The 23,819-nt window shown below is 38.1% G+C and overlaps 1 protein-coding gene across 2 annotated transcripts in view; it reads right to left on the bottom strand.

Moving 5' to 3' along the window:
• Positions 1-2,623: 2,623 nt before the first annotated feature.
• The window catches only part of APC (APC regulator of WNT signaling pathway), a 97,907-nt gene continuing 76,711 nt past the window's right edge, over positions 2,624-23,819 (bottom strand). For both annotated transcript variants that reach the window (XM_051641904.1, XM_051641905.1), the window contains exons 11-16: positions 22,714-22,809; positions 21,749-21,888; positions 20,219-20,296; positions 16,689-16,805; positions 15,789-16,003; positions 2,624-15,322 (exon numbers count right to left, since the gene is read on the bottom strand). In XM_051641904.1, the coding sequence (XP_051497864.1) occupies positions 8,758-15,322; positions 15,789-16,003; positions 16,689-16,805; positions 20,219-20,296; positions 21,749-21,888; positions 22,714-22,809 (7,211 nt within the window). In that variant the 3' untranslated portion in view covers positions 2,624-8,757. The remainder of the gene's footprint in view (positions 15,323-15,788; positions 16,004-16,688; positions 16,806-20,218; positions 20,297-21,748; positions 21,889-22,713; positions 22,810-23,819) is intronic.

Below are 23,819 nucleotides of genomic sequence, written 5' to 3'. Positions count from 1 at the left end.
CATTTGGGAGGAGATATATTTTCAGCTAGATTGGTGGAACAGCTCCAGAGTGGACTGCAGATTAAACACAGAAGAAAAGGGATGTAGAGAGAAATCTTGGTTGGTTCAGTAGATTTTGAAAGAAAAGGGGTAAGCTGAAAAGGATCTTCTCCACAATCTTTATAAGCAAGGATTCAAGAAAACACTTTTTAAAATAAAATAAAGGGGGTGGGGGGGGAAGTTGTTCAAAAGGGAAACATACTTCATGAAACAGGGCTCTTGAGAGCTAGGTGTGTCCAGGAGAACTTCCAGCAGCATAGAGAAAAGAGAAAATAATGCTTTCCTTAATTTAGTTTAATAAAACTGGTGTTTACTTACCATGAAATTTCAACATCCAGAATTAACTATGCCATACTTGATATATGCCACTTTTAAACCACTGTATACACCATTTTCCAAAAATAAGTAGTTATTTTAAATCCACAGACTACTCCAGTTCTTTCAGTTTTAACAATCAAAAATCCTGTCTTCTGCATGCATGTTTTTTTTGGAGAGGCACTACGTCATGCCTATCCTACAGCTACACAACTTTCTGCAGAAGCACCACTTTTGTTCATCTCAATGGCAGAGGCCTATAAACAATTGTGATAGCCTGTATTGCCTTAAAAAGACACAAACATCTTGGGGATGAACACCCTTTATTAAGGCATGTGGGATGTTCTAAAGCCACATGAGGCTTACTTGAAAATTAATCTGTGGCAGTGCTGCACCACAAGGGCAGCTGACAATCACAAAATGTCCTTGAGTCATCCTGATTTGTGTGATGTTCAGAGCTAAAAGTATTTTGGATTATGTCACCTAGACTCAAGCCTTGACTTAAATTAATTTAGAAAGTACAGACAATATGTGCAGTATTTTACTGAGATATAGAGGAGACTGTCAGGCATCACTATGCCACGACTCAATCCAAATCCATATTTAGCTGGTAACATGAAAACTGGCAAAGGAGAAATATAAAAATAGGGATTTCTACTGTCTCTCATTCCTTCATATTTGCAAATACTATGTGTCTTAAGTTTAGACCTCAGTTTCACACCCCGTCATTCTTTGGCCTTCTGTTGTAGTCTTGTAGAACAGCTGACAGCTATGTAAAGTCACAACTGTGTACAGCCAGCTTGTAAGATCAAATGGAACCATCAGTCATCTGTGTGTGACCATAAAATAGCATTTGCACTGAAGTAATAGCTTTCACTTGAGCTAGGGGATTTCTATTTTGTAAGAATTCTAAATTACTTACCACACTTTAAAGTGTCAAATAATCCACCATTGCTGTTCAATTGCTTGATTATAGTAAGAATAATTTAAAAAAAAAGATACCAGCTCCCTTTCATCATACAATGGAATAATAATTTTAAAATATTTTAAAATTGGAGTTTTCTCACCATTCATATTATGGCTTAATTTTTACATCTACCTTCCTGTTTTTCCATAGCTGCTTTCACTCTAAATCTTCGGCACTAGAAGTCTTTTAGATTATGTCACTTAGAGCCAAGCCTTGACTTAAATCAATTGATTTAGAAAGTACAGCAGACTATATACAGTATTTCACTGAGATACAGGGGACCTTACCATCAAAGGCCTTGCCAATAATCTAGGCAAGATGCACAAGGAAATAAAGAATTCTGTGTATCTAAACCTCCTTTTCCCCTCTACCCTAAACAATATGCTTTGTGTACAGCAGACTGTTAGAAGGGGGTACAGAATTAGGCATCATCTACCTTCATTTGTCTTAAATGTAATCACTCAAAATGTCCCTGTTTTCATGATCTCTACTGACTTTATACTGCTGGTGACAGTAATAATGTTTCTTTGTTCTCAATAAAAATATTTAAATTACTAGCAAGGGAATTTCCTTTTCTGCAAATAAGACTTAAGTGCGTCTTTCCCTTGAACACTTCAAAAATAAGGTACCATCTCATCAGTCCTGAAAGTAGAACTCATCTTCTCAACTATGAAACAGAGTGCTAGAATTATTAGAAAACAAAGGATCTTAGTAGCTCAGCAACAGTGCTGATTTTCGTTTAAATGCTTCTAATTATTTCAAAGCCTCAAGTGATCATAAGGGTACCAAATATGCATGTATATATAAATACATGTTTGTGTGTGTGATGAGAATTAATCAATCTAGGCCCCTTAATAGTCTCTAATCAGGGACTAAAGAATGTATTCATCATGGAAAAGAAAGACCTTGGAATTAACTCAAGTCTCTGCTGTGCCTGTGGGTCGTAATGAAATAAGCTTTCTTGTGAACCTCTTTTAAGTAGTAGAGAGATTATGGAATTACACTGTGTTGGAACTAGATTCTGTTTTGTGTGGCTTGTTCTAAAATGAAACATGGAAGAGAACAAAGCATGCTACTGGTGAACCACATGTCTCTGAGCTTATTTTTTCCACTTCTTATTTATCTGAAAAGTGACTACCACGAAAACAAAAACTCATGTTTCTTAGAGCATTCGTTCTGGTATGCTGAGTCACTGCTGATGTGTTTTAACAGCAACTTCCTTTTAAATGAAATACTTCTAATACAGCAAACAGACACCTAACTTTCAATAGTAACCAAGAAAACAATTCCACTCTGACAAGGTGCAATCAGAAGGAAATTTTATATAGCACTGCAAGTAATAAATAAATTATGCATAGCAAGACTAAATTCAGAATAAGTATACTGTGAAACAAAATACATTAGAATAGCTGAAGAAAGAATTACAGTTAGGATATAAACAGTAATGCATCTCAGGCAGAAGCAAACAATAAAACTGAAGGAAAGATAATTGTGGGCAGAGTCTGTTCAAGAGAAACAACATTTACAGGTGGGAAAATGCATCTGATCTCAGAGGATCACAATTTAATTACTTGCAGAAGACCAGCACAAGCTTTACGCATGTTAAATCCCACCAAAAGTAGGGCATTAGAGATACCGTTTGTATGTATGGCTTGAGGTCTGGACAGAAGTGTGCATCCTACTGAGAGAACAAGCTCCCTCTACACCTTTCTGATACCTTAGTTACAATTCCACAGCCACTCAAGCAACGGATGCTTTCACAAACAGACAAATTAGAATAACTTCCTGAAATCTTGAAGTGGCAGAAATTCATGAATACGTAAGCCTATAAATATGTGGAAATTTTTTAAGAAAGGTAATTTGCAAAACTATGCTAGGGAGGCATTACCCCATCTTCGAGTAAGTAAACAGCACATCTGGTAAACTGAAAGTTGACAGCTGAAGACCTATGTATTAAATACATACTTTATATTCATCTTGGCATGACAAATTAATTGACACCTACATTAATTACTGTTGTGAACTCTTTAAGCTCTTTTGCACCACACCAAATTCCCTTGCACTTCCAATGTGTAACCAAACACAACACATAACCAGTTAACTTAGCATTCTGACTAAAAACTCAACCTTAACTACGTAACATTCTCTATAAACATTTACAGATATGATGTTATTCTGCATATAGGAAACTATGAAGCAGAAATCCTGCTTCTACATGTGATTTGAAATGAAAATAAAATTGAGGAAATCTCTTCCGGTTAAATGTAAAAGTGCAAAGGAGATGGCTGTGGAACCAGAGAGTGAATACATTTGGGTAATTTGGTACTAAGAAGGTCCTCAAAGTGGAGGAAGTCTTGCTTCATATTAACTGACACTTCTGATTCACAGCCTCTTCCAAATCACACATCTCATCAAGAACAAAGCTATCAGACAGGTGGATGTGACTTTTCAAGGCGTTACAGGAGACATAAGAAGTTATGTTTAGGTGGAAGTCCACATGCAATTGTTAGCGACACTCTTGTGGCTGTTCATACTATTTAGTGAAAGCTATACAAGACAGTTTGGGAGACATCTAGTCACAGATGTAGAAGTCTACCTAAACATTTCCAGAACATCCCTACAAGTACTGTCTTCATTAGGGAAGGAGATGTTCACTCCCTCTTCAAGTCTCTTCAGGAAAGCAACTAGTTGCAATAAATCTTTTTACTGGAAGGATTTACTGCATTGAATTTTAATATTGCAAATTCTAAAATGTGGAAGTTTACATATGGTAGAAAAAATTTTCTCTGGGTATTTTTAATCATGATAGATTTCTTTTCCACAAGGACTAACTGTAGACTGATTTAGTATTTTTTAAGTTAGTGGTCAGAATATAATGTATTCAAGTGTGAACTGCTAGGGGCGATTAGGCAGAGTTCAGAGTGAACAACAGTTAAGAGTATCAACCCCCCAATTTTCTTTTGCTGTTGTAAAAAGGGTGAATAGGTCTGAAACTTGGCTTACCGGCTTAAAACTGCCTATAATGGCTTGATACAACCTACTGGCCATCCATAAAGGAAACTAACACAACGTCTTTCTACCAGCCCTAGCTGCTCATTTTCTTTTCTGCTGGCTCAGGTGGCACTTGCTCAACTGTGTGCTGTAAAAATTCAGCATACTAAAACGGAGCACTAATCCCACTCTCCCCATCAGTTCTGCTAGGTAAGAGGTGAGCTAGTCCACAGAAACGTCAGATGACAGCCAGGATTAACAGCCAGGAGCATGGAAGGGAGAAGAAAACTTCTTTCAACAGGGCATGCTGTTTCTTTGACCCAGAAATGGAACTGTATGAGACTGTATCCTTAAGACACTAATACACTCTATCTTCTTGGTAATCTTCATTTCTATTAAGGGGCGTGGGGTGGATGGACAGTTAGGAAGTACTCCAACTATCAAATAATTCAGCTGTCAGATTATCAAAGCCTTGCAGTTTCATGGTCTACTGGTATACTTTCAAAATAAAACCTCATTAATTTGTGGACAAAATGTTCTCTCTCCTGTGCAGTTTATGCAAATTACCACAAAACTACTTATCTGGGACAATATGGCTCAGATGCTCCAAAACTGCCCCTTTTCTTTCCCTCCCCCTTTACCCAAGATACAGCAACTAACTTCCCAAAGCCACAAAAATACTAATGTGAAGAATGTAGAATCCTGTAGCTTACTGAAGTTTGTAGCATAAACTGTACTTGTATTCTGCAACCAAATCCTGCTTGAAATAATACTCCAATCTCATCAGGAAATCCTGACAAGGCTTTCAGTTTTTAAGATGTAATCTCTGACAGAGTTTTGAGAATTAACTTTTAAGCTTTCAGGGGAAAATACTCTGATGAACTAACTACACGTGAAAAATAGATTAGCTTCCCTTTAAAGTTTGTAATATGTAGTCAGAAAAGCTTTCACAAATTGAGCAATAACCTTAACTGTGGCACACTGCAAGGAACTACAATGAATGTACATTTAAGAAAGTGAACTAATTACAGTTTGTTGGGAGGTCATGCTTCTACTTTTTACATTAAGAGGACAAAGCCTGTAAGTTGGTCTGAGATAAGCTTTATGAGTGTATTATCAGTATAAACTGATTTTTAAATACAAGTTTGCTATGTTCTGGATACAGTAACCTAGTTCAAATACAACTAAAGGTCTGAACACAAATGACAAAAGTTCTATCAAAATCTGTAGAAAGAAAGGCAGTGCATCCCAGAAGAACAGTAGTGTGTTTTGGCTTCCTTAGCCCCTTGCTTTTCTTTGTTTCACCTTGACTTATCCTCTTACCTACTGTGGCAACTTCATAAAAATAAAACCAAGGAAAAATACTAAATCTTTAGCAGCATAAATAAAGTCTGACTACCATGAATCTAGGCACCATTAACAAAATCCAAGACCAAATATAGTTATTACAGACATTTTTCATTTCATATTTCTGGGATGTTTTTATAGCTAAGGTTAGAGTATAACTTTGTATCCCCATCACTAACATAGATAAAATATTGTGGATGTCCTTAAATATTCTAAAAGGCTCTTAGTGGATATTAAGTATTTTAGATAAAGAATCAGAGAAACTTAGATCTGGAAGGGATTTCAAAAGACCATGTAAGTCCATCTCTACACACAGGCAAAATGAAATACACTCCAGTGCATCCTTATGAGATGTTTCATAAACCTTTTCTTAAAACTTCTATAATGGAAATTTAACAACTCCCATGGGAAGTATATTTTAGTGTATCACTACCCTTAACAGTTGTAAAGTTTCTCTCAGCTGTCTTTGCTACAAATATAGGTTACTTGAGTATATTAAGAGAAACTTCCCAATTGCAATGATCATGAAGTACTTCCAAGACTAGAAAAGCTCCTACAATTTTCAGACATTCTGGTGTTTGATACCACACAAAATTATTTATTGTTTCACCTCATCTTTTTATTCCCTCAGTTATAAAACTGAAATCAGAACTTGCTTTACTGAGATTGAGTTTACCTTTAAATTCTTAAATCGAAAGGACAGCGATGTAAAGCTGGTGTTAAACAACTATCCTGGATTATGTGGTATTTCTTAATGTTAGTAGTCAAAAGCCCAGCACAAATAATAATAGTAATAATAAAAAAATTAAGAATCACATTATTTGTAAGAAAAGTGGCCTTGAATTTTCAACTCAAGGACGGAGTTCTGTATTCTACTCCAACAGCAAGTCCTGACTTTGAACACATCATATAATCTCTCTCTGTTTCATCTTTAAAAGGACACCAATACTCATTGAAAGTTTCGTGAAGAAACTACATGTAAAATATTTCAAATGCTAACACAAGGCTGCTGCTTGTTAACAGATTCAACAGATTATATAGAAACATGGCATGTCCATAAGCAAATCTGACAGGAAATGAAGAACAAAACAGCAAATAAGATACTACTTCTGCCAAATAGGTTTTTTTTGTATTGGCTTTTAACCTTATCTAAACTGACTTCTGTCTGCTGATTTTATCTCAATTCTCTTCATAAACAGTGCAATGCCTTATGGTGAATTCAAGACAAAAAATGGATCATTTCAACATCAGATGAAGTACAAAAGTCACAGATGTGTACACTCTGCAAGCGTGTTAAAGCTACGGAAAAGGTGAATCACTGTGTTTCAGGGCTTTCTGAAATCAGGGCACTTTTGAATCCTGAATATCAAGTTATTTAGAATGCTAACTTTAGAACAGCCCAGTTGAGATACAACAAAACATACCATTTCATGGTTTGTTCAATCATGCACAGAATGGTTAATTGCTCTGTTCTTTCATGTTTCTGCTTTAAGCAATTCTCATCTAAATTCAGACTATATTTATTGTTATAAAGCACAAATCTGTCTTTTCGGCATTGTTTTAGCACAAACCATATTTGCATCAAAAAGGCTTGGGGCAGCAAACGTCCTGGTTTGTGTATAAAATTGCTTTTCTACTATAACAAATTTTTTGCTGCCACAGGATTGTTGCAATATTATCCCCTTCATTAATAACAGTAAAAAATAAATGCACAAAGATTTAAAATATAATTAAAATTTCATCTTATAGTCGATATTTCACATTCTACATTATTACCCCCAATTAAAAAAGATCTTTTGTTTTATAAGTATTATTTTTATAGATACAGTATTGTTTCAGGCTTGCAGTCATTAAAACAATTAAACTGCCTGGCTACTGGAAGCACCCTGTCTTTAGCCTTGTTATGCACCTGAGATGTGTGAAACTGTCTCAATTACAAATATATTACAGGAAAACCTAGGGCCTGATCCTGCAGCTGTTGTTAGGATCCTACAACAGCCATTTGTCAGTGATAAGGAAGAAGTAATATCGGAGGTGCAAGATTCTGCTGGATCAGGCCTTAAGTTTAAGTGCATTATACAACACATTATATGGTGACATCTCAAAATAAATTACTGTATTTTTATGTAATGCAGAAGTAACACACACAATTTACATAGAGTAATAATTTATTCTGAAATGTTCGTTTTTGTCTCTGTTGAGACATCCCCTTATCTCATTAATAAAAGAGCAGCCATCTCACCTCAAATACCAGAATATACAACAAGTTACAGCATAGCAAAAAAAAGTCTACCTAGTTTAAGATAAAATCTAATTCAGGTAAAATTATTTTGTTCAAGGTTTTACAGTTGCACAGTTGTGGTTTTTTTTCTTTTTTTTTTTTTTCTTTTCTTTTTCTTGTTTGTTTGGGGTTTTTTTTTGTTTGTTTTGTGGAGTTTTTTTGCAGAGCACAAAGAAAGTGTAAATCATTACACCACAACTATCTATGCACATTATGTGACTACAGAAATGTTAATCATTACTTCAGAAAATGAACCATCAGTTCCATTCATGCAGAAAAGCAGGCTGGGAAAGCTTGTTCAGCAGAAACCATATTACTGTGAATTTCACAGTCACATGATTAATTATTGGGTTAGATGACTCACAAATACTAAAACTGAGTATAATTTTTTGCATAAATAATACCAGTTCTTCCCTGATGTAGTTTAGTCGGTCTGTAATCTAGAAATGATTGAAAATGTGACTGTATCACCTCTATCTGCAGTGTTTCATGATTTCAACGACAAGCAGTATTTAAAGAATTATGGGATGGGATGCTAATTAAATACATGTTAAACATACTGTACAAATATACTTGCATTAGCAATTTTATTCCAAACTGAAAATCAGGTATTCCTCCAAAATATTACCAGTGAAGACAAAGTATACTATCAAATATGGCTTCCAGAACAAGGACCCTCTAACAAGAATCAAACCTATTTACAACAAATAAAAACAACAAAGAAGTAAATCCCCAATCTTTTGAAGTTTCGTTTGAAACAAAACTTCTGAATAGCTGCTGTATATAATACACCAGTTCTAGTTATTTCTTGTTGCACTTACACAGAAGTTACCAGGTAAGAGCCAGAGTGACGTTTAGGACTCTGAGTTCCACTGGAGTCTGGATTTTCAGACTTGGAGTCACGTTTCTTCGTGCTGTTATTTACTGGTGTTGGTATTTGTGATGGCCGAGCAGAACTATTGTCCACACTGCTCTTCCTGCGGCTTGGATTGTAGTTGAAAGGAGTCACTCTTGCTGCGACAGCACCAATGGGGGAGCTGTGTTTGCTCGAGCTACTGGAACTGAATGGTGTACGCTCACTTACAGTACTTTCATTATTTTCTGACGCAGGAACAGGATTGTTCTGCAGAGGCTTTGTTTCAGTGCCTTTCTTGTCTGGACTGTCTATCTGAAAGAAAGAGTTCAGACGGTTTTCTAAACCAATGGTACGAACAGGAACACCTCCATTCCCTGTGGTTTGTTTTTCTTGAATCTCTTTAGAATCTTTACCATTCACACCCCCTTTCTCTGAAACACTGTCAATAACAGGGGGAGTGTTTCCAGCTGGGGACCTTCCAGACCGGGGATTGTTAATTGGGCAGTCCTCTATCCTCACCCACACATCCTCTGTCTTAGAGACAGCTGGTGCCATCTGATAGATGAGAGTTTTGGAATCAGAGCCATTTGTGGCACCAGAGGAAGAATGCTGAGGATCATTCAATATCTGAGTAATTTCATTTTCTTTTATTTTTCTCCAAGTACCTTTTGCTGGTGCTTGGCTTTCTTTACTTTGCTTTTGTCCAGAACCTCCATGTTGCTTTTCATCTTCACTTTTTGCCTTTTCACTGGATTCTGAAGAAGCTGACAGAATTGAGGAGGAACTTCCAGTTCTTCGCCAAGTGCTTACACGAGGAAGTGATGAGGAATGCTTACTATGCTCACGCTTCCATGTTCCTGATCTGTTGATCAGCAATCTAGATGGACTCTCAGAATGAGAACGAGCTATATCGTGACGTTTTGCTGGTCTCCCATCATATTCTATAGAAGGGCTCAGATTAGGGGGTAATTTTCGCCAACCACTAGTCTGGGCAGTTGAATGAGTGGATAAAGACATATCAGGAAGAGATGGACTTAAAACTGGCGTTTGTATTTGGGACCTTGTGGGAGAATCTGGTCTGGAAGGAGACAGAGATTCAAATGAAGCTGACTCTTCTAATTTCCGTCTTAGAGTAGGGCTTGGAGCTTCTTTAATAAAAGTTGACTGGCGAACAAGAACAGGTCTTTCAGATCTGTCAGATTCACTTCCACTAGATTTTGTGGACGACACTCTGGATAGCTCAGTCTTTTTGTTTGATCCACCACTGCTGAGAGCTTGGTTTAAGCCTTTTGAAGCAGACTCACTTCGTGGAATGCTACTGGTACTCTTAGGTAAGGCAGTTTGCTTTGTAAGGTTTTGCTGGCTCACCTGCCTGCCTGGTGATGTATAAGACATTCTACCTGAACTTGAAGATTTAGTTGAAGCTGTGCTAGGAGATGATGTTCTTGGCAACTGAGACAGTTTGTTGGGTGGACTTATACCATTTCTTCCTGGGGAAACTGAGTTTCGTCCTGGAGATTGCAGAGGCCTACTTAATGGCTGCTGTTGAGGTCTAGAAGGAGTGGAGTCTCTAGATCCTGATCTAGAAGGTCCTTTACTTGATCCGCTGTGGTTCAAACCTGATGGTTGCCTAGTTACAGGGGCTGGCTCAGGTTTCACTGATGACTTCACTCCTCTTGGAGAACTAGTCAGACTTTGGCCTTCACTGGGAATCTTGGAGTTTGTGTTTTTGAGCGGGGGACCTTTTTTGGAAACAGGACTCGTACTTGAAGAACTATTTCGAACTCCTGGAATATGGATCATTGTCCTACCACGTGAAATTGAAGGCACACTTGTTTGTTGTGGTTGCTTCAGCTGGCTTGAAACTTCTGAATTGGAGCGAGCTTTTCCTGTAATTATACTTTTATATACTTTCTTCCCTCCTTTGATTCCCCTACTTTCAGATTCTACTTTTTTAGACTCCAGTGTACTTTTCTCTCCTGGCTTAAGAATTCTTGGACCTTTATTACAAGTGAAAGGCTTTTCTTCTTGGTCTGGGGTAAGATGAAATGGTGACCCTAGAGAAATACCAGATTTTAATGAAAGGATGGAATCAGAGTCTGATGAAGCTTGTCTAGACAGCGATGCAGCAGCTGCAGCTTGATGCAAACTACTAACTATAGAATTTGCACCTTCTTGTATAGCTTTCCAGTCAAAACTCTCTGAATCAGGTGAGAAACCATGCTCCGAATCAGGCCTCTGTATCTCTCTCAAATCCAGTGTTAGATCTTCTGCCAGTACACCACCTGTATTTCTGGAATTATTTTTTTCACTTTCACTCTTTATTCTTGAGGGTTTTTTCTTTTTAGGCATAGCAGAACTAATGCACTCCTGCAAAAGATCATCTTCTGAGTCAATACTAAGAGAACTCAGAGAGCTGTTTCTAGAGAAACATACAGGAGTGTCTTCAACGTGAAATGACTTAGGTGCATAACCAGAAGTCTGTGGTCTGTTTGATTCCATCTGTGAATCAGGAGCCTCAGTATGTTTTGCAGGTTCCCCTTCTTTGTTGTTATTGTTTTCTTGATCAATATCACTGAGAGAACTGAGAGATGAATTGCGAGAAAAACAAACAGGTGTGTTTTCAATAGCAAAATTCTGCATTTTCTCATCTGGAGCTGCTCCTCTGTCTGGAATATCTTTAGCTGACTGAGAGAAAGTTTTAGACTGGCTTCTGCCTGTTGGGTGTTTTTGACAAACTTGTGCCCTGTTACTTGGTTGCTGATTTGAAGACTGTTGTGGATTATTGCAGTCTTTAGTTTCTGTTTCCTTTGCTTCTCTTCCTTTTCTTAATTCTGCTTTCTCCCTTGAAAGGTCAACATCATCATCATCAAAATCCAAAGAACTCAGGGAATCATTCCGTGAAAAACAGTAAGGAGTTCCCTCAATAGGTGTGTAATGATGAGGGGAATCAAATGCAAAGCTTCCTCTTGCACGCTCTTCATTGTTTGGCAATTTGTCATTAAAATCTCTTGAATTATTTTTAAGATTCTGTTTCTTTGCATCTCTGTTCTCCAGATAGCTTCTTTCATTATTAATATTGCTTTTAGGCTCTGTGGTTTTTCTTATACGTGCCCTGTATTCATTATTTTGGGGTACAGGCTTCACTGGTGATGTTGGCTTCTTTTTCTCACCTTCTGGTTGGTTTTTATTATTTAGAGATGAAGATGCTTGTTGAATTTGATCCATTATCTTCTTCACTCTGAAAGGTTTGTGACTTTTTCCTTTTGGCATAGCTGAGTTAATGCACTCAGCCAGAATATCACCCTCTTCTGTTTTGTCATCATCCAGGCCTGGGGGAGTCACAGTTGTGCTTTTTGCTCTCTGAGAGTCATCGGTACTTCTACCTTCCGTAGGAATTGTGTCTCGCTTTTCAAATTCCCCTGACTCTGCTCCTGTACCCACGTTGTCTACATTGGCTAACTCACTTGGGGGTGATTCTATGGTGAGATCACTCAGAGATGTAGCTGTTGAAAAATTTATTGGTGTACCCTCAACACAATACACCCGTGGCATATCATCTCCTGGTGTAAAACTCACATGCTTTTGGGACTGCAATCTGCTTTGTGAAGGCAACAGTTTGTAAACTGGCAACTGGCTGGGCTTCCTGGCTACAGGAGGAGGTATTTTTGGAGCAGATGCTTGAGAAGGCTTTTTGGCTTTACGTGAAGACTTCGTTGGCATTGCAGAAATGATGCATGCTTCCAGTATTTCAATATCATCGTCATCATCAGAATCATCCAGAATGTCCTTCTCTGCTTCAGTAGGCTTCTCTGCTTTCTTCTCTTGGCTGTTCTTTGCATCATCTGACTGCTCAGGTTCTGCCTCATTTCCATGTTCGTTTTCATGTACTGGAGGCATTATTCTTAACTCTACATCTTTCTGTATAAACGGCTCATCAAGACTCAGAGCACTAAGGCTAGAAGAGCAAGAAAACCCATCCGGTGTGCTTTCTGTGGCAAAATGTAATAGTGTATCAGCATCTGGCAGTACTTGAACTCTTTGAACAGCTGCATTTACAGCGGCCTGTCTAGGACCAGGCTCTCTCTTTTCTGCACTAGGTACTTTACCTTTGGCTACATCTCTTTTTACTTGAACTGCTTGAGCAGGGGGTGGCGTTTTACTTCTGCTTGGAGGCATTGTTTGTCCAGGGCTGTCTGGAAGGTCACTGGGACTTATAATACCACTTACCATTCCACTGCAAGGCTCACTTTGAACTGAACTAGCAATTGAACGGCTTTCAAAACTATCCAGGGAACTTACAGATGTACATCTGCTGAACATGAGTGGTGTTTCCTGTACATAATGTTCTGGTGGGCTTTTAGGAGTCTGTGCACCACTCTTTGAGGGAGATTTGGCACCTGAAGAAAATTCAACAGCTTTATGTCTTGAGGAATCAGAAGGAGACAAACTAGAAGTCTGAAGTCTACTGGATTTTGTTCTGATGTGTTGTGATGTTGATGTGATTTCACTTACTGCACCTTCTGTAGATAGAGCCCCACTGTTTTCCTTTAATTCTGCTATCTGTAGTGTGTTATTAGCATCAGTCACACGTGTAGATTGATGACGTCCTATTTCATCTTCAGCTGATGACAAAGATGACAAAGAGCTACACCTTGAAAAACATATTGGGGTATCTTCCACACAGTAAGTTTGTATAGTTTCCTGATTAATAGAGGAAGTTTTACAGGAGGTTGTCTTTTGCACATGACCACCTCTGTTCTGTGCAGAACTCGGGAGAAGCTGATTCTGCCTCTTTGAGCCTGCTGAGAGGGCTGGTGTGCTCCCACTGCTTGAGGAAATATGGTCAGTTTTAGTGCTTTGCACTGAAGAAGTCTTTGGAAAAGTAAAAGATGGCTTCTGAGAAGAAGGAGGAACTTCTGTTGAGTATTTTAAACTATAATCGATTGGCTGATCAATGTGATGTTCCTCTTCATTGTACTTTATGCTGTAATTAGTTGGTCTGTCTTCCTCTTCATGTTGTTCCTCCTCAGAGTAACGTTCACTATAGTTGGTTGGCTTATCATCATCATAATCATCAACCTGGCACAAGGACTGGTTTACTTTCTGATTCATTCCAAGAGCTGAGCCTACTCTGTTCTGATCTGAACCATTGGATCCTCTTGATCTAAAGGAAGAAACACACTCTTGCTGTCCAAAAGGTGACTGATATTTCATGTGTTTATCATCTCCACTTTCAGTGTACACAGGGTAGGCTGCATTTTGGCTCCTTGGCTGCCTTTGTTCATTTTGCTTCATTTCATCATCTATTACATGCTTAGGCCTTGCCCATCTTTCATTCTGAGAGGGACTTTGCCTTCCAGAATTCAATTGTTCATCTGAGTATTTCAGACTATAATTAATAGGAGTGTCTAGCTCTCCATCATTGTCATCCATATGATTTGCACTATGAATCTTATGTGCCAGGTCAGCTGGATATTGACCATAACTACAAAATTTACTTTCATCATCTTCAGAATAAGATTCAATGGAAGGTTTCATTTGGCCTCTTTTACCATAGCCATCACTGCTGCTGACACTATTTAAACTGTCATTTGAAGCCCTCTTGTATTCCATTTTTGTATAAGGCACAGGACATGTCCTGTTTGCATTCTCAGCTTTAGGAAAGTAGGTGTTTGAGTGAGTATGGCCAGTGGCTGATCTCCTCGGGGCACTCCTGTCTTCTGCCAAACAGTGCATTTCAGAAGTGGAACCAGAACTTCTGTCTTCCTGTGGAATATGCATGCTCGTTACTTCTTCCATGACTTTGGCTATCTGAGCAGCAGCAGTAGAAATTTGCATTCCTATTCTCTTAGAGGAGTTCCCAGTATTCTCTGCAGCTGGATGATGGGTATTTAAACCTACTGCTCGATCCCTTTCAAGACTTCTGTCTTTCTCAGGTCGAGCAGTCTCTATGTTTCCTCTACTGGAAGAGGAGGACCCAGGCAATACTGTAGTGTTTAAATATGGTGGAAGTACAGTCATATTACCAGCATTAAAACTCTCTGATCGGCATATATCATCATCATGCCGACTGGAGTCCAAGACATACTCACTGTATATACTTTGCTTATGTCTCTGCTTATTACGGTGGGATGCTTTCGGGCTTAAATTATCAATGTTGTCAAAAGTCTCTGATAAATGTTGAGCATCCAATTCTGCTTCCAGTGCCTTTTGTTTTCTGACATGAAGAGACGGTAAGCTTGATCCTGGAGACATAATGTTGGCATCCTTATATTTTGCAGGCCTGTTTGCCATGAGGTTTCTTAGAGCTGCAGCACTACCCATGGCAATCATTTTGTGTTTTGAGTGAATAAGGTTTTTCAGCATGCTGACTGCTCCCATGTCCCAGAGCGCTTCCTGATCCTTTGCGTTTCGTGCAGAAAGATTCCACAGGGTCCCACATGCATTACTGACTATTGTCAAACTGTGTGACTTCAAGTGTTGTAACAAGGTCTGTAAGCAGCTGTTCTCTCGCAAGATTTGCCTAGTGTTGAGTAATTGAAACAACATTGGTAAGTGGCACATCAAAAGACTAAGAGGTAAAGCAAAACAAAAACTTATTAAGCTAGAAGCAAGTTTTGCCCTTAGAAAGGATAATAATGAATGCTCGAGTGCAAAAATATCTTTTATTTCCTCTAGCTTTCATCTGAATGCACATAAAATTCTATTACAAATTTGAACAGTTAGCTTTTAGTATGGTTCATCATTAACAAGCAGGAGGTGTCAACCTGTTTGCATATTCCTGTTATGTATGTAAAATACTTATCAAATGCATTAAAAGTTAAGTGTACTTAATTGCTATACTTAATACATGCATTCATATTAATACATGTATTCAATACATGCATATTAATACATGCATACATGCATGCATCAAGACCCAGTTACAGACACTGTCTACTAAATATACATATGGAATTGCTGAGGATTTTCAGAGAAAGCATACCCACCTATGGTCCTCATTAGTAGCAATTAAGCTAGAAACATTTCTTAATATTCCTCCTCCACTTTCTATGATGGCTAACGTGTTTGTTTGGCTCCGGTATGTCAGTGTACCGACTAGAAATGCAAGAGCACCATCAACAGCACATATATCAGCTTTGTTCTCAGTACAGTGTGCTGACAAATTCCATAAGGCACTCAGAACACTTTTTAGGGTGGATTCCTAGGAAAATAACAACATGTCAGAGTTAGGAAGTTTTCAAATATTGATCACAAGCTCTCAGAAATATGTAAGTTAAGCTTCAAGGAGTTATGTATGTTCAGATTTCTGCTTTTCTGGGTTGATAAAATAGATGCAGGCAGCAGTGCAGACATAAATACTTTTGTTCACTTCTCTCCTTCCTTCAGCTATAGATTTGGTATTGATTACCCCAGAGTTTTCAGAAATATGTGCCACAATACTAATTGGCTGCCATAATGGTAAAAAATGGCTTGAAGACTAGCTGGCAGGAGACTCTCAGATGGGATATAATCCCGTTTGGATACCAAAAAGACATATTTAGATAATTACAGATGTGGTAGTTATCTATAAACTAACTCAAAAGAGGTTTTATTAAACTGCAAAGTTATAAAAAAGGTATTTTAACAGTACAGCTCATGAAACTGAAGAGCAAAAGCTGCCAACACTCATAAATAAAATTACAGAAATACTAGCAGTTTTGAGATGTCCTTGTTATGTTGTGGTCTGCTGCTATGTGAAAGCAAAGCAGCTCCCTTCTTCAAAGCAAGTTACCTAAACCACTGCAAATATTTGACCAGCTGGTTTTATCAAAAAGGACAATAGTTGTATTTTGTGTAAAATAACTGCAACCTCTCAAAATTTTATCTTAATAATTTATACAGGATACCTTCTTAACTTCTAAAGCACATTCCATCAATGCTTTCACACTTCCAACTTCTCTTAGAGTCTTTTTACTATTCACATCTGCTCGCCAAGACAAATTCCTCAACACACTTGCAATGACCTGCAAAATGTGAAAGAAAAATAATGAATCTCAATATAGGTACTTCTTTAGTAGCTTTACCACTTTCCTCCTCAACTTCTGGAAAGCTATGGATTAATTATCAGTGGTCATGTTCAGCTACTGAGCAACACCTTGCTAAAATGTGCTTTTCTGTTGTGTTGCCTGCTAGACTGCTTTAACATTTCAGTATGACCAAAGGTACTGGCTTTGTGTGTGGGTACCTAAAAAAATCCATGTAAAATCAGGTTCCCTGCTTTCCACACTGGTTGAAAAACTGGCCCAAAAATTCAGATTTGTGCTGTACCCTGATGTCTGCACTAGGCTTACATAATCTCAGGAGAGATTTCTATAATATTTTTTTCAGCTTTACTGCTGGTAAATTAGAACAGTAATGCTGGCCTGTCTCTCAGATTGTGTGATTGCTTTGATTAATGTTTATAAAGTTCTTTAAAGTCTTTTAAAGATACACTCTCTGTTACGATTAAAATAGTTATGTACACGAGATTAATTATGTTAATGTATAGAAGATTCAGCCTATGTCGTTGTCCTTGGTGGCAGACTGAGACTGAGATAAAGTCAATTCTCCTTATCATTTTTATCTAATGATTCACTCAAACTGCAAGGAAAACAGGGTTTTCCTTTCCAAAAGCTGTTCCAGTTTGTTTACAGTAGACATTAAAATATTAACTATCAATATTCTAATAATTCCATACCCATGAAGAGCAGTTCTGTGCTCTCAACACTCAGGATCACCCTTAAACATTTATCCTAAAGAGAGAGAAGATGGCCAGCCTGGTTGAACGGGGAGCTTTTGCTGGGACTTAGGAAAAAAAGGAGTGTTTATGACCTTTGGAGGAAGGTACAGCAACTCAAAGAGGAGTAGAGAGATCTTGCTAGACCATACAGGGAGAAAATTACGAAGGCAAAAGCCCAGCTAGAGCTCAACTTGGTCACTGACAGAAGGGACAACAAAAATGTTTTTATAAATTCACCAACAATAAACAGAGAACTAGGGAGAGTCTCCATCCCTTACTGGGTTTGGGGGGGAATGTAGCAACCAAGGACGAGAAAAAGGCTGAGAAACTTAATGCCTTCTTCACCTCTGTCTTAAATAGCTCCCCAGAGGGTGTTCAGCCTTCTGAGCTTCAAGATAAGGACAGAGAGCAGAACAAAGCCCCCATAATCCAGGAGCAAGTAGTTAATGTGACACCCATCTACAAAAAGGGCCAGAAGGAGGATCTGGGGAACTACAGGCCTGTCAGCCTGACCTCAGTACCAGGAAAGACCATGGAGATGCTCATCTTGAGTGAGCTCACACAGCAAGTGCAGAGCAGCCAGGGGGTCAGAGCCAGCCAGCACGGGTTTATGAAAGGGAGGTCTTGCGTGACCAACCTGGTCTCTTTCTATGACCATGTGACCTGCCTGTTGGATGAGGGAAAAGCTGTGGATGTTGCCTACCTGGACTTTGGTAAGGCCTTTGACAACATCTCCCACAGCAATCTCCTGGGGAAGCTGGCGAATCATGGCATGGACAAGTGTGCTCTGCACTGGGTGAAAAACTGCCTGGATGGCTGGACCCAGAGAGTTGCGGTAAATCTAGTTGGCAGCTGGTCACCAGTGGTGTCCCTCAGGGCTCAGTTTTGGGGCTGGTCTTGTTCAATCAACATCTTTATCAATTATCTGGATGAGAGGATTCGGTGCACCCTCAGTAAGATGGCAGATGACACCAAATTGTGTAGAAATATTGATCTGCTAGGGGGTAGGAAGACTCTACAGAGGGACCTGGACAGGCTGGATCGATGGGCCAAGGCCAATTGTATGAGGTTCAATGAGACCAAGTGCCGGGTCCTGCATGTTGGTCACAACAACCCCAGGCAATGCTACAGGCTTGGAGAAGAGTGGCTGGAGAGCTGCCCAGCAGAAAAGGACCTGGGGGTGCTGGTTGACAGCCAACTTAACATGAGCCAGCAGTGTGCCCAGGTGGCCAAGAAGGCCAACAGCATCCTGGCCTGCATCAGGAATAGTGTGGCCAGCAGGAGTAGAGAGGTGATCCTGCCCCTGTACTCAGCACTGGTGAGACCACACCTTGAGCGCTGTGTGCAGTTCTGGGCCCCTCACTACAGGAAGGACATTGAGGTGCTGGAGTGTGACCAGAGAAGAGCCACCAAGCTGGTAAAGGGCCTAGAGAGCAAGTCATATGAGGAGCAACTGAGGGAACTGTGGGTATTTAGTTTGGAGAAGAGGAGGCTGAGGGGAGACCTCACTGCCCTCTACAACTACCTGAAAGGAGGTTGTTGGGAGGTGGGTGTTGATCTCCTCTAACAAGTGAATAATGACAGGACAAGAGGAAATGGCCTGAAGCTGTGGCAGGGGAGGTTTAGATTGGATATCAGGTAGAACTTCTTTACTGAAAGAGTGGTCAGGCTCAGGAAGGTAGTTGAGTCACCATCCTTGGATTTATTCAAGAAATGCGTAGATAAGGATCTTCAGGGCAAGTTCAAGTGGCCAAGATTGTAGGTTGTGTGTTTGTGGGTTTTTCTGGGGTGTATTGTGGTGGTTTTTTATGGTTGGACTCGGTGATCTCACAGGTCCTTTCAAACCATGACTATTCTGTGATTCAGTGACTTTCAGTCTGTGTTCTTCACACAGCAGGAAGCATTGGAAGAGACACTCAGATGTCACACTGAACACCTTCCTCATACTTAGAAAGCATCTTTGGGAGGTGCTGGTGTCAATAGTAGTTATGTATGACTTGTCAAGTAAAATGCAGATTCTCTTTTGAAATATAGCTTCCTCCAATATTATTCCCGTACTATTTATTTACTTGCTGCAGCTGTAGGAGGAGCCACAATACTGTAATAGCCCTCCAGGTAATCCTAGTCCATTAGCATCATCACCAGTAAACTAAATTAGTGAATCTAAGACCGCTCAAAGTTAGATTTAAAACTGGATTTCCACTAATAGATCAGGGTAATAAAAATGAGTTTCATAGTCCATATGTTACATGTACTTAGGTAAAAAAAAGAGTATGACCCACAGATAAGTGTTTTTACAAGAAGAAAGTTGCAGTTCATAATTTATGGAAAAAGTGTAGGTACATACTTTGCATCAAAGACAGACAAGACAATGTAAGAACAACAATTAGTGTTAAAAAAAAAAATCAGGCTGGGATGAATGAAGCATATTTTAAAGAGCAAGACTAAATAAAAATAGAGGAGGCTGCTGCGGACAGCACATTAGAAACTTAATGAAGATCACAGAACTGAAGTATAAAAATAACTGGTGGCAAGGCCAAAATAGTAGAAGGAAGGTAAGTATTAGGAAAGGAAAGCAGAAATACCCTATTGTAATACAATGCAATGAAATTCATGATACTCGAGCTAAAGAAATACTTAATCTCAAAAGGATGTTACCTGCTGTAAGTCTTCACTTTCGGATTTCAGCTGGGCTACAAGAGCTCTCATGCAGCCCTTCATAGAACATAAGGTAGCCTGTCAGAAATCAGAAGAAAAAAGAAAGTGAATAGTATTAAATGACAGGCTAGGTGGCTTGCTTCTGCACAATGTTTTGAAATTTAAAGCTAATAATTATCTGCAGTTCAATAAAAGCTTAGTAAAATATTTTGGAAACACCCAATTGGTTTACAGCTACTAAAAGTAGAGTGTAACTATCATTTTTCTATTCTGGACCTTATACTAACTGGTAAAATTGTGCAAAATTTTGAATTTTTTATAAGAGGTCTAGGACTTGATCTAGAACTTTACTACCTCAGAAGCCTTTTTTACTATGTGCTAGACAAAAATCAACTGTGAGTTAACCATGTATTGTTACCTACTCTCTGTTGAGTTTCATGATCATAATTTTTCCTTTCAAATAAACATAGTATGAAAAATAATATTAATATTTAGAATTGATACAAATACAACATTTGACATTTGAAGAACATAACATCTGACAGTGTAGAGTAATTGTTGAATAATACAATAGCAACTGAAAAACTTGTTGCTCTTGTGTATGTTGGAAATTGTGACAAAGAACAACTAAAAAGTATTAAAAAATGAAGTATGTGTTACAACTGTACTACCCATCAGCTGGACAGCATGTACACATACATCTCTGAGGAGTTTAGTTTATGCTATAAACCCAGTAACTGCAGCCTTCTATCAGTTACTGACTGGATGATGCAAAGAGATATTTTGTGAAGCCATTAATTTGCAGCAAGGATTTATGCTTTGCTCTTATCTAAAACTTGGAACAAAAAACTAGTTATAGGAAGTCTGATTTCCATTAGTTCCTGAAATGTCTTCCTCTAGATTAGAGAGATTAAAGTCTTCTCAGTATGAAGTTATTTTAAGATCCACAGCATGGCAAACTCTAGAGCCAGAAATTATTCAAATTTTCTGTCTTTTGAAAGCAAGGTCCTTGTCAAAAATTAGGGAACCTATTTTATAATAATTTGACGTAGTGCCCATTGTAAGCCAGATACGCTCCAGAAATTTAAAAGCAAGCTCCAGTCTGAAGAGGTTTGCCAAATTTCTTCACACAGTAATAGCATTGTTAAATAACTGACAGCTTTACAAAATTTGACTCAACTACAAGTTTTATTTCAATATCTTCAGAAAAATCAGTCACAATCCATAATCATTGCTCCATAATATTTTGTGTTATACTAATTTAATGCTCATAAAAAATTAAAGCAACAGATAGAAGTCTTACTTTCAGTGACAAGTAAAAAGTTATCTAATTTCATATGAGAGCTGACCCTATACTTGAATGATCCATTCAGTTTATCAGGAACAGGATGGAATGATAGAGGTATTTTGAACTGTCTGGAGCTCTAACTCCATATTCTACCATGGAGATTTTCATCACCTGTTTTGAGAGCTATGATTAATATATAGCTATGAACTGAAATTACTATATGTTAAAAATGCTATTCTCACCTTGTTTGCCACATCTCCAAAAGTCAGGTTTGTCAGAGCCATTCCAGCATACCTCCTTAAGGTAACACTATAGTGATCATTTGTAAGTCCATACATTTCACAATCCACTTGCAAGAGTTCAGCAATGGCCTGCAAACCTCCTTTTAAAAAAACCCCACGACAACAAACATAAGAAAATTAGTATCTGTAGTCTAATATAATGAGTACAGTACATATATGCCAAGGAGAAAATTGTATTTATATGTACAGAATGAATATCAAACATCTGAAAAACAGAAGGCTCAGAAAGGTGAATAAATTGTTAAATACTGATTCAGGATCTTGAACCCTTGCTTAGTTGCAGCTGAAAGGTATGACAGCATCACATGGAGATAACAGGGGAAAATGGGAACATGAGGAATTATGAGGAAGTAGGAAGCATATTCCACCTGGCCAAAATCCTGTCTGACCTAAGAAATCACACCAGTTACATAAAAGGCTATTTAGTAAATTTGAAAATTACTTATTTAATTATTATCACCGAAAATTATTTTCTGAGAAAAATACATAGAATATTTTAACTGATAATGAAAATCGGCAAAGTAAGGAAAATTTTATGCATAGAATTAACTAAGTATGAACCCAACAGAAAAACAAAAAAGCCTCTCTCACCCTGGAAAGCAATCTCCATTGTAAATCCAATACTTCTAAAATTGCAAGTATTTCCACAGTAACACTGCTGTTCCAAAATTCACAATTAATGCCAGAAAAAAATGTGTAAGTGACATATTAATTTATCCACTGCAAAATGGTCTGGTTAACTTAAACCACATTCATCACTTAGAGGGCAACAACTGACACAAATGAACTGATGATCTGTTTTACCTAGGAGTACAAAAAGCCACGTATCCAGTGAGGTACCTGAGGAGCATGAGCTTTTCCAGCAAGCTTCTCAAAGGAAGCCAGAGAAATATATTTGGTCTTACCAAGCTCATTCATTGCATGCCTGTGTTCTTCATCAAATGAAAGTTTCATCAAAACACACACTGCAGGACAGATCTGATGATCCACTGGAGCAGGCACTGATCCAGAAATAAGTAACAATTAGTATTTCCTAGGGGATTTTGTCTAGATCGTAAGTTTTCCAAAGTGAATCTAACCTTCAAATAAATCAATGACTGTTCTGTTTAGGGTCTGTAACTCCTCAGTAAACCATGAACAGACAATTAGTTAAGAATGCTACTAACAAATCTGTGCTCTTGAAATATATTCAAGGCTGAAAAAGAAATTAGGGAGAATCCTCAATGTACGAATTAAGTAAGAAATATGACTCCTGGTACGAAAGGTTATTTCTTTACTTTAAAAAATTAGGAATCCTAGTTAAACAAATAAACAAGGTTAAAACTTCTGGTGGCATTAAGTAATATACCACCTTATGTGAAGCTGTTTATTTGGATGTTATGTCCTTATGAAGAGAAAATTAAACCCTTTATTTCTTAAGTGAGAAGTTTTTAAGTTCACGTTTTTGTGAGCTAGATTCTGACTAATGCACTCATGGTATTGGCACATCTGGTTCAGAGCTCCAATCCTGCAAAATGGCTCTTGCAGTAAACTCCAACAGCCATGACGCAGCCCACTGATTTCAGCAGCACATCTGCTGTAAACACCTACAGCCTCTATTTACAAAATGCCCTCAGCACAGAAAAGCAGCTAAGCAAGCCAGAAGGTGAAATCTTTTTTTCTAACTGCTCCCTGAGAAAATCCCTGCTCACTGACATTGTCACTCCTTTCGCATTTAATTTCTTACATACAAAATTATAACATTATGTATATTCTTATATACAACCTTATCTGCATGAAAAGCCATTTGGGATTATTTATGTAGATGTTTCATTATTGATGAAAATGTAAAATAGAATGAGTACCTATTCAATATTAATTCAAGAGATTACAAATACAAAATACTAGAATTATTATCTCAAAAGCACACCAATGTCTATGACTTAAATAACAAGTTTATAAATAGGGTATCATATCTGTAAGAGATACTATTTCCCAACACCAGCTCAACTTAAAAAAACCCCAAAATAAC

The sequence above is a fragment of the Apus apus genome, chromosome Z (assembly GCF_020740795.1).
Source record: "Apus apus isolate bApuApu2 chromosome Z, bApuApu2.pri.cur, whole genome shotgun sequence".
Taxonomy (NCBI): Eukaryota; Metazoa; Chordata; class Aves; order Apodiformes; family Apodidae; genus Apus; species Apus apus.
The sequence above is the reverse complement of the archived record's forward strand: the minus strand, read 5'-3'. Positions and strand labels throughout refer to the sequence as shown.